General features: G+C 49.9%; 1 protein-coding gene across 1 annotated transcript; it reads left to right on the forward strand.

Moving 5' to 3' along the window:
* The first annotated feature begins 6309 nt into the window (after positions 1-6309).
* LOC310650724 (protein FAM110A-like) lies at positions 6310-8549 on the forward strand. Its single transcript, XM_083380307.1, has one exon. It carries the CDS (start codon positions 6832-6834, stop codon positions 7915-7917), a length of 1086 nt encoding a protein of 361 aa, XP_083236433.1. The 5' UTR covers positions 6310-6831; the 3' UTR covers positions 7918-8549.
* The last annotated feature ends 2831 nt before the right edge of the window (positions 8550-11380 follow it).

Raw genomic sequence — 11380 nt, forward strand, 5'->3', positions numbered from 1 at the left:
CTTTTTATACGTGGCCTGTCGATCCCACCTCCATTTTTTAAATCCACCCAACCACGCTATAAGGAAGCTTCCACCAAGAGAAACTGATTGGCTGGCGGGGGGATTCTGGGAGTTGAAGTCCACCCCTCTTAAAGGACCAAGGTTGAAGAAACACGCAAAGTTAAAAGCACCAAATTAGGCTGTAATAGGGCCATTCTGGGGTTAGGGAAGACACAACCTTTTGTGGGCCCATCCCTTGAAGGCCTTTTTTCCGTGCCAATTTCTCTCCCCTTTCAAGGATTTGGCCTCCTTTTCTAATTATTATTCAGCTCACAATTCATCACCCAACAATGCGATGTGTCAGGAGCCCTTTTCTCTGTGTGTCTGCAAAAAGAAAAGAAATCACTCTAAACAAAGGCTGGGCATTTACACAACAAGTTTATTTTACCTTCAGCCCAATTGTTCCCAGGCTGCCCCCCCCCGCCCCCCACTTTTCTGCTCTCCTGTTGTTGTTTTTTCTCTGTCACTTCTCTGAAAGGGGATTATTTAGGCAGATTTCTGCCTGTGGAATTGTGTAACGGAGCCTCCATGGAGCAGCACAGTCTGCATTTCACAGGGCAGAAAAAAAAATCTTTGCTAAAATGGCTTTAATCTAATTGATTGAAGGTGTTTATCTTGAGGGAGGGAGGTAGAGAGGGAAGGAAGGAAGGAAGGAAGGAAGGAAGGAAGGAAGGAAGGAAGGAAGAGCATTTTACGCTTTTATTACTTTTTAAGAACAGACTAGACAGTCAATTTATGTTGCTAAGTGAAACCTGTGTTCAGTGAGTTTGGCCCCATTTTTACAACCTTGCTTGTCACGGTTGGTAAGTGAATCACTGCAGTTCTTAAGTTAGTGACATGGTTGCTAAGTGAATACTGCTTCCCCCATTGACTTTGCTTGTCGGAAGGTTGCAAAAGGGGATCACTTGACTCCGGGGACACTGCGACCGTCATAAATATGAGTCAGTTGCCAAGCGTCTGAATTTTAATCAGGTGACCCTGGGGATGCTGTAAGAGTCATAAGTGTGAAAACTTTTTTCCAGTTTCATTTTAACTTTGAATGGTCACTAAATGAATGGTTGTAAGTTGAGGCCTAATTGTATATAGTGTATTTTTATTTTCTATTCTATTCTATTCTATTCTATTCTATTCTATTCTATTCTATTCTATTCTAATCCAATCTATTCTATTCTATTCTATTCTATTCTATTCTATTCTATTCTATTCTATTCTAATCCAATCTATTCTATTCTATTCTATTCTATTCTATTCTCTATTCTATTCTATTCTTTATTTCTTATTCTATTCTATTCTAATATATTCTATATTCTATTCTATTCTAATCTAATCCAATTCTATTCTCTATTCTATTCTCTATTCTATTCTATTCTATTCTATTCTATTCTATTCTATTCTATTCTATTCTATTCTTTTCTCTAATCTAATCTAATCTAATCTAATCTAATCTAATCTAATCCAATCTATTCTATTCTATTCTATTCTATTCTATTCTATTCTATTCTATTCTATTCTATTCTATTCTATTCTATTCTATTCTTTCTTATTTCTATTCTATTCTATTCTATTCTATTCTTGTTCTGGCCTGGTTTTCCACCACCAAGAGTCTCCCAACGGGGCCAGTCTGCAAAGGTTATGTAAAGAAATCAAAATTTCCTGAGAAAAAACCTGCTCGCTCTCCCTCTTCCCAACTTTGTAACGTGTCAGTGCAAAGAAAGGGTTAACTGAATAACCAGGTCAAGCATATTGTGAAAGACAATGTTCTGTGGTTGGCTAGGTTGTATTTATTTATTTAATTGAATCATTTATACTGCTGCCCATTTTATAACCTACTCTGGGCGGCTCCCATTCAAAAGTTAAAACATACAAAACTAATATTAAAACTATAAAATTGAATGGCATTAAAAGGCTCAAATTACATGCTTCATCGGGATGCTGGATAAACCCATTTTCTCCACAGGTTATTTAATTATTTTATCTAATTTTTATTTATTTATGTTTATCCCACCAGTATTATTTTTTATAAGTAAATCAAGGTGGCAGACATAATACTCCTTCCTCCTCCTGTTTTCCCCAAAACCAAACAACCCTGTGAGGTAGGTTGGGTTGAGAGAAAGAAGGTAGGATTAGAACCCGCCCTCTCCTGGTCACCCAGCTGGCATTCATGCTTAAGGTGGGACTAGAATTCACCCTCTCCTGGTTTCTAGGCCAGCACCTTAGCCACTAGACCAGGGGTAGGCAACCTCGGCTCTTTGATGACTCATGGACTTCAACTCCCAGAATTCCTGAGCCAGCCAAGCTGAGGAGAAAGGGAGAGGTTTCCAAGCTGAGCCCTGCTGGCTCAGGAATTCTGGGATTTGAAGTCCACCAGTCATGAAGGGGCCAAAGTTTCCCTCATGCTGGCTCAGGAATTCTGGGAGTTGAAGTCCACCAGTCATGAGGGGGCCATAGTTCCCCTATGTTGGCTCAGGAATTCTGGGAGTTGAAGTCCACGAGTCATGAGGGGGCCATAGTTCCCCTATGCTGGCTCAGGAATTCTGGGAGTTGAAGTCCACCAGTCATGAAGGGGCCAAAGTTTCCCTCGTGCTGGCTCAGGAATTCTGGGAGTTGAAGTCCACCAGTCATGAGGGGGCCATAGTTCCCCTATGTTGGCTCAGGAATTCTGGGAGTTGAAGTCCACGAGTCATGAGGGGGCCATAGTTCCCCTATGCTGGCTCAGGAATTCTGGGAGTTGAAGTCCACCAGTCATGAAGGGGCCAAAGTTTCCCTCGTGCTGGCTCAGGAATTCTGGGAGTTGAAGTCCAAAAGTCATGAGGGGGCCATAGTTCCCCCATGCTGGCTCAGGAATTCTGGGAGTTGTAGTCCAAAAGTCATGAGGGGACCATAGCTCCCCCACGCTGGCTCAGGATTTCTGGGAGTTGAAGTCCACAAGTCATGAAGGGGCCATAGTTCCCCCATGCTGGCTCAGGAATTCTGAGAGTTGAAGTTCACAAGTCATGAAGGGGCCATAGTTTCCCCCATGCTGGCTCAGGAATTCTGGGAGTTGAAGTCCAGGAGTCATGAGGGGACCATAGTTCCCCCATGCTGGCTTAAGAATTCTGGGAGTTGAAGTCCACGAGTCATAAAAGAGCCGAGGTTGCCTACCCCTGCACTAGACCAAACAAGCTGAAATTTGCTCCATATACACAAAGCCAACAGAGTAAAACTAACCAAGTTTTGCTAAGTCTCTGAGAGAGTTCTGTTGGCTGAATATAGCCAATATTTGGCGGCTTTTAAGATGGGTGGACTTCAACTCCCAGCATTCCCCAGTCAGCCACGTTGGCTGGGGAATTCTGGGCATTAAAGTCCATCCATCTTTAAAGTGGCCAAAGTTGAAGATAAACTGGCGTAGAGAATTAGAATGCGGTTTTAGGAGGAAACTGTAATGCAAACGCCATGGTGGCGCGCTGACCTTCTATAACCCTTTTAATATATGTTTATATTTCTTTTATTGTATCTAAAATCTACCCTTTTAGGGCATCTTTCCTACCATGGTTGCTTCTCTCGGGGAGCCAAGCAAATCTGATTTGCCAATCAGAATGGCCTCCTGTTAAGGGGTTGCATTAAACCAGGGGTCCTCAACCTTGGCAACTTTAGGACTTGTGGACTTCAACTCCCAGAATTCCTCAGCCAGCTTTTGCTGGCTGAGGAATTCTGGGAGTTGAAGTCCACAAGTAAACCACAAAAGACAGTCAGCTCTGCTAGCCGTCAAAACAAAACAATACCATTTTTTAAACAATGCACGATTAGACTCTATTTAAATCCTGATCAACCTTGAAAGCATTCCAAGAGCAGATACGCAACGGTTGTGATATAACACTGTCATTGCGCAACCTGTTAAATCTGTTTGCTTCCCCCCCTCCCCCCCAGTCGCTGAGCCTGCAGTGAGAATCCTGTCCTGTTGTGGTAGTTTAGGGCACAAGGTATGACGGAAATGCAGAAAAGGGATGAATTCAGTAAACAGGTGAGCTGGCTGAAGGAGCCAGTGAAGGATTGCCATCCAGGCCGCTTAGCAGAAAGACACATGAAATATACATTATGTCTGAAATTATTTCACTTCAAAAGAAGAGGCAGAGAGAGAGAGAGGTAGGTAGGCAGGCAGGCAGGCAGGTACACAGATGAAGGATAGATATAGATAAATAGGTAGATTGAAATAGAGATATAGAGATAATAGATTGATAGATGTGATGAAAGAGAGGTGATGGATACAGAGATGTAGAAAAAGGGAGAGAGATGATGGATATAGAGATGGAAATAAAGATAGATAGATAGATAGATAGATAGATAGATAGATAGATAGATAGATAGATAAACACAGAGATGATAGACACAGAGAGATGATAGATAGATAGATAGATAGATAGATAGATAGATAGATAGATAGATAGATAGATAGATAGATAGATAGATAGATAGGATAGATATGAGAGAGAGAGAGAGACATAGATAGATAGATAGATAGATAGATAGATAGATAGATAGATAGATAGATATAGAGAGATAGAATGGATATAGAGATGGAGAGATGATGGAGATAGAGATGGAGATAGATAGATAGATGATAGATGGATAGATAGATAGATAGATAGATAGATAGATAGATAGATAGACAGACAGATAGATAGAATGGATATAGAGATGGAGAGATGATGGAGATAGAGATGGAGATAGATAGATAGATAGATAGATAGATAGATAGATAGATAGATAGACAGACAGACAGACAGACAGACAGACAGATAGATTGATAGATGACTGTGAGTTCTAGTTTGCTTTAGACATGAAAGCCAGCTAGGTGACTTTCGGCCAATCCTTAGGAGCCGGGGAGTTCTAGTCCCGCCCTAGGCATGAAAGCCCCTTGGGGGATCGTGGTCCAATCAACCCGAGATGGGGAGGTCTAGCCCCATCTTATGAATGAAAGGCAGTTGGGTGGCTTCGGGCCAATCACCAGGAGACTGAGAGTTCTAGTCCCACCTTAGGCCAGAAAGCCAGCTGGGTGACTAGTCTCTCTTTCTCAGCCTCACCCACCTCACAGGGTTGTTGTTATGGGGGAAATAGGAGGAAGAAAGCGTATCAGGCTGTTCGCCTCATTATTTGTAAAAAAAATATTTTAAAAATGGCACGGTGTAAATAAATAAAAAAACCACACCCCACTTTTGTCTAACGAAGGAGACCGAACCCCACTGTTGAGTTTCCCCCCCCCCCCCCCCGCATTATCCATTCTGATATATTTTGTCCTGGGGATGTGATCCAATTCCCAACCCAAATCCGGAAGGGGTTGTGTGGAAATCCACCTCTCCACCACTCTGCTGGGCCTTTCGCAGCCCCCCACCCCACCCCCACCCCACCCCCCAGGCGCCCCTCCGCCTCCTGCCCTTGATGGAAAACCCTCCTTGCCCAAACCAGACCCGGAAGAGGAACGCAGGCTGGTTCCCTCTGACCCGTTCCTTCCCTATTGAGCGGGCGGGCGCTTTCACACGACACCCTTGACCCGGCTCGGCCCTTGCTAAGCTGGGCGGAATGTCTTCACCCAGCAGTGAGAGACCTGGCCTCTCTTCCCACCCCCCTCCCCACGTCCCTTCGGTTCTTCTTTTACGATTTTAAGTGGGGGGGGGCGAGATCCCCGGGAAAAACCCAAGGTTTTGCGCGAGCGCGGGCCAGGTTGAGTAACGTGGGAAGAGCGCAGGTGATGTCAGGGTCCTGGAGGGGGGGGGGGGGCTTCGAGGGAGCAGGAGGAGGAGGAGGAGGAGGAGGACCAGAAGGAGGACAGGAGAAAGGGGGATCCAGCCTCCTCTTCCTCCCCCACCCCTCCACCCCCAGCCGTGGGGTGGGGTCTGCAGCCCGGACCAGATGGAAAACGTCGCTCCGTCTTTTTCTCCGCGGTTTTCTCCCGCGGGGGCTCTTTTCATTCAATGAATCTATTCCACCCACCCCTAACCCCCCCCCCCCGCAGGGCTTCCTCCGCCTGCTCGTGATAGGTCAGAGCTGGCATTTGAAGTGGCCCTGCCGCCCTTGATTGGCTGGGCCGGCGGCCCCCGCGGAGAGGGGTGGGCGGGGCCTGCGCCTTGAAATAGGCAACCGGGCGCTCCGGCTCCTCGCCCAGCTGCTGCCTTTGTCTGCGGACTCTGCCCGGGCGAGGCGAGGCGAGCAGCGCTCCAGACGCGCCGGGAGAGGCCAGCTCTCCGTGCCTTCTCTCTCTCTTTCTCCTTTTGCAGCCTGCCGTCCGTCTGGAAAGCTGCCCTGCCCAGCCAGAGGAGCCTGGGGCTGCCCATCCTTGCGCCCTTCTCTCCTTTGCAGCCTGCCGTCCGTCTGGAAAGCTGCCCTGCCCGGCTAGCAGAGCGGAGCTGCTCGGCTCAGACACCCCGGAAGACCACCACCCCCTGGCTGATCTCCGTGCCTTCTCTCTCTCTCTCCTTTGCAGGCTGTCGTCCGTCTGGAAAGCTGCCCTGCCTGCCAGCGGAGACTGGGGGCTGTTGATCTCGGCGCCTTCTTGGCAGGCTGCGCTCCGTCTGGAAAGCTGCCCTTGCCCGCCAGCGGGGACCGGGACTGCTCCAGCCAGGCGGTGAGAGACCCCCCCCTCTCTCTCTCTCTGCCTTCTCCCGTTTGCAGGCTGTCATCTGTCTGGAAAGCTTCCCTGCCTGCCAGTTAGAGACCGCTCCAGGGCTTGACAACAGCCAGTCAGCTCAGGGTATGTGAATCCTTCTCCGGGGCTACTGCACAAGAAGTCTCTTGGGGATCAGGCAGCGCCAGCCCACCATGCCGGTGGAGACCCTCCAAGCCAGCCGTGCCATGAGCACCGTCTCGGCCACGGCCCCCTTCACCTCCGCCATGCCCTTCCGCATCCTCCACAAGGGGCCCGAGTATTTCCGCCGGCCACTGGTCAGCAGCGGCACCTCCCGGAAGCTCAGCGCAGTGGAGCGTCTGGAGGCCGACAAGGCGAAGTACGTCAAGAGCCAGCAAGTGGCCACCACCAAGCAGGACCCCGTCCGGCCCCTGGTGCTCAAACAGCCGCTCTTCACCCCGGGGGTCAGGCGGGCGATGTTCACCCCCAACCGCAAGACCCCTCAGGCGGGCCGGCGGGGAGAAGGCGGCGGGCCCAAATCCTCCCTCAACTTGGAAATCCTCAACAACCTGATCAATTTCTGCGACAGCCCCCTGGCTTTCCCCAAGCCGGAGATGAGCCCTTCGGAGCGCCCGTGGGCCTCCGAGGTCCGTCGCCGGGATCTGGACAGCCTGCCTTCCACCCCGAAGAAGAAGGCCACGGCCGACATGAGCAAAGTTTCCCAAAGCTCGGCCTCCTCCAAGCCGTCGAGCATCGTGGCCGTCCGCCGGGTGGACGTACGGCCCTGCGGGGTCTTGCAGAAGAGAGGTGCGCCGACCATCCAGCTGTCTCCGCTCCCTGCCCCAGCGGTGCCCCCCAAAAACCTGCCTGCCACCCCTCTCAGCTGCCCAAGCCCTCGGGGGGAGCCACGGACCGAGAGCGCGAAACGTCAAACCTTGTTGCACCGTTCCAAATCGGACCTGAGCGACCGATATTCCCGGGCCACGGCCGACTTGGAGCGCTTCTTCAACTACTGTGGTTTGGATCCCGAGGACGTCGGAGACATGGAGATGGAGAGGTTCACTCGAGCCAGCTCGGATATCGTGTCGGTCAAGTTCCACAGTGTCAGTACCAGCAGCTCGGCTGGGACCCACTCCCGACGCAGCACCGTCACTTTGGAGAACAAACAAGCCGAGCGCATGCCGTACGGGATCTCCATCATCGAGCGCAACGCTCGGGTGATCAAGTGGCTTTACGGACTCCGACAGGCGAGAGAGGCCCAGAAGGTTTCCAACGTATAGCGGCCGTTGGCGAGGGCTGGGTGGGCACTCCAACAGGTGAGGGGTGAGCCCCTTGACCTCTCCCAAGACTTTTGATTATTATTATTTTTTCTGTTTTGCAAATTTGCAGCTGAAGAAAAACATTTGCCCAAACGGTTATTTCCGGGACTTTGTGGGGAGGGGGCACTTGGTTCTTCCCACCTGGAGATCCCTTGTGTCCTTTTAATCTTAAAAATCCTTTCCATCCTGGGGGGGGTGGGTCAGGATCATGCGGTGATCCCTTGCACTCTCTTCCCGATTCAAGCTTGGTGGCCAAGAGGCATGTCAAGACGGACGATGGAGGAAATAAAATGTAACTGTCTTGAGCTTGGCTGTTTGCTGGCAGACGTTTCCTGACCCAACTAGGTAATATCATCAGTGCTGGAAGGGAGCGGGGTTTGTTCTTTCTCTATGTCCAAGTGGCTTGTCCTGTCTGTGTTGGTGGGAGTGGTCCTTGATTAGGCTGGGGTCCTTGGTGCTCTCTGAACTGGGTGGTTTTCTTGTAGACGTTTCGTTACCAGACTAGGTAACATCATCCGTGTTAGAAAGGGGGGAGGAGGAGGACTGTGGGGTCCTCTGAGCTTCATTGTTTTCTTGCAGACATTTCATGACCCAACTAGGTAACATCATCAGTGCTAGAAGGGAGGAGGAGGAGGAGGAGGAGGAGGAGGAGGAGGAGGAGGAGGAGGAGGAGGAGGAGGAAAGGACTGTGGGGTCCTTGGTGCTCTCTGAGCTGGGTGGTTTTCTTGCAGACGTTGCATGACCCAACTAGGTAACATCATCAGTGTTTGAAGGAGGTGGGGTTTGCGGAGCCTAAGGCAGGACTGGAACTCGCCAGCTGAGAGGGCACCATGGAATCTACTCTCCATCCCTGTCCAGCTAGAAATAATGATCTCTGCTATTGCCTTTTGTTTACTGTTTACTGGGAAAAAAAACTCTTCTTCACTCAACATTTTCAAGAGGGGACAGGCCTGATTACGGGGGCCGGGGATGATGGGAATATTACCTTTGCAGTCATGGGTTTGAGCAGCCTCATTTGGAGACTTGCTGGGCACCATAAGAATGGCACGCACACTCCTCTTCTTTCAAGAAACCCCAACATCCCCCCGCCCCCAAATTATAATTCATTGCAAAGAAGAATGCCGCCATCTGCTCCCCCACTCGGATGAGAATCGGGGGTGCCACTGCACCAGCGACGTCCCACCCACGGGATCGCTTTGTGCAAGTGACATCACGGGCATCCTGCGTGTGCTTGCCCACCCCGCCGATGGCATAGTCCTGTCGTTGGCACCGCGCGGTTAAGCCTGGGTCCCTCCCCTGCACGCCTATTGCTCAGGAGGGGAAGGAGAAACGGCAAGGCGGTCCAATCGGATGCCAGGCTGATTTCTTTCCAGGGGGGGCATGGCACCCCTTGATGGGCTTCGCCCTGGGAACCAACTTCAAGCCGAAGGGTTTGCGTTGTTGTTGTAGTTTTTTGTAGGCCAAGCATAAACAGCACCGTTGAACAATAGAAGCTGGGATGGTTGAGCGAGCTGGAAAAATCCCCACGTTTCATTGTTTAAGCAGGTGCAAGAATTCAAACCGTCTTTGGCTCAGGACCAGGCAAGGCTTCCTGGCAGAACATTGCCGTGTGGGGGGGGGGAGGCAAAATCCATGCCAGCTTCCCAAAATGGGAAGTTTTGGCTGGCCGCTGCCAAAGAGAAGACTTGTGGGTGGCTAGACCACAATGAGGGACAGGCCACCCTCTGCCGGTCTGCGTTTGAGAGAGGCTAACATTTTCTCTACTACAGGGGGTCTTCAAACTTGGCCCTTTTATGATTTGTGGACTTCGAGTCCCAGAATTCCTCAGCCAGGCACGCTGGCTGAGGAATTCTGGGAGTTGAAGTCCACAAGTCATAAAAGGGCCAAGTTCGAAGACCCCTGCTCTAGTGTCACAGCTAGTCCTTGACTTACACCCGTTCATTTACTGACCGAAATTACGACATCACGGAAAAGCCTGACTTAACAGCCGCTTTTTCGCACTTACGACCATCGGTCAGGTGTTCAAAATTCGGGTGCTTGGCAACAGGCCTGTATTTAGGACGGTCACAGCATCCTGTCCCAGGGGTGTGTGTGTGTGTGTGTTTTGATTGCCATGTGTGGCCCTCCCAGCCGGCTTTGGATGGGCAAATTCAATGGGGGGAGGTCGATTCGCTTTACGACCGCAGGAATCGCCGAACGAACGGCGGCGATTCGCTTAACGAGCGTGGAGAAAAGGTCGTAAAAGGTTGCGGAGATTTTGGGGCTTCGGTTGTGGCCGTAAGTGGAGGACTACCTGTATTGCGCTGGGGATGAGGGGAGTTGTACAGTCCATCAAGCTTGGGAAGTGGCAGATTCGGGCAAAATGCTTTTGTGATCTTTTTTTTTTTGCTTTCCAATTTTCCATTGCCTTTTTCTCCTTCCTGGAGGGAAAAAAAAACCACCTCGATCTGCAAATCATGCCGGTAGGTTTTTAGCCGAGCCTGGCACGTTGTGCGCGAAACACAATCCTTTGTGTCTGAGCGTATCGTAGTCCAGCCTCTCTCTAGCCACCTTCCTGTCCATCTTTGTTCAGCGGAACGGTTAGCTCTGTTGGAGAAAGGCCTTCCAGCTTTGCCTTCCAGCTCAGAGAGTGCAGGTGACTTTGCGGGAACGGGATGGGCAAGATTTCAATGGGGAAAGCATTTCCTGCCTGGGCAGTCTGGCCCAATGGTGCCAGCTGCCCGATGTGCTGGACAATACAAGGAGCGGTGGCTGCAACTGGGGATGTCTGGTTTAATGAAGAGAAGGACGAGGGGGGACAGGATAGCAGCCTTCCAGTATCTCAGGGGCTGCCCCAAAGAAGAGGGAGTCAAGCTATTCTCCAAAGCCCCTGAAGGCAGGACAAGAAGCAACGGATGGAAACTCATCAAGGAGAGAAGCAGCAACCTGGAACTAAGGAGGAATTTCCTGACAATGAGGACAATTAACCAGTGGAACAACTTGCCACCAGAGGTTGTGGGTGCTCCATCACTGGAAATTTTTAAGAAGAGACTGGACAGCCATTTGTCTGAAATGGGATAGGCCGGCAAGGGTAGGCAACCTTGGCTCTTTTATGACTCATGGGCTTCAACTCCCAGAATTCCTGAGTCAGCTATCGGGTTTCCTGCCTGAGCAGAGGGTTGGACTAGATGACCCCCAAGGTCCCTTCCAACTTTTATTATTATTATTATTATTATTATTATTATTATTATTATTATTATTATTATTATTATTATTATTATTATTATTATTATTATGCCTCCGCTGGCTAAAGGAGGCGGAGAGTTGCCATCTCCGATATCAGAAAGTCCTAGAATGTGGGTCTGGATGAGACCTCAGAGGTCATCTAGTCCAACCCCTGCCCGAGGCAGGACCCAATGCAGTTGCTTTGGCCTGTGGTTTTATG

This window comes from Vipera ursinii (assembly GCF_947247035.1).
Source record: "Vipera ursinii genome assembly, contig: scaffold_252, whole genome shotgun sequence".
NCBI lineage: Eukaryota > Metazoa > Chordata > Lepidosauria > Squamata > Viperidae > Vipera > Vipera ursinii.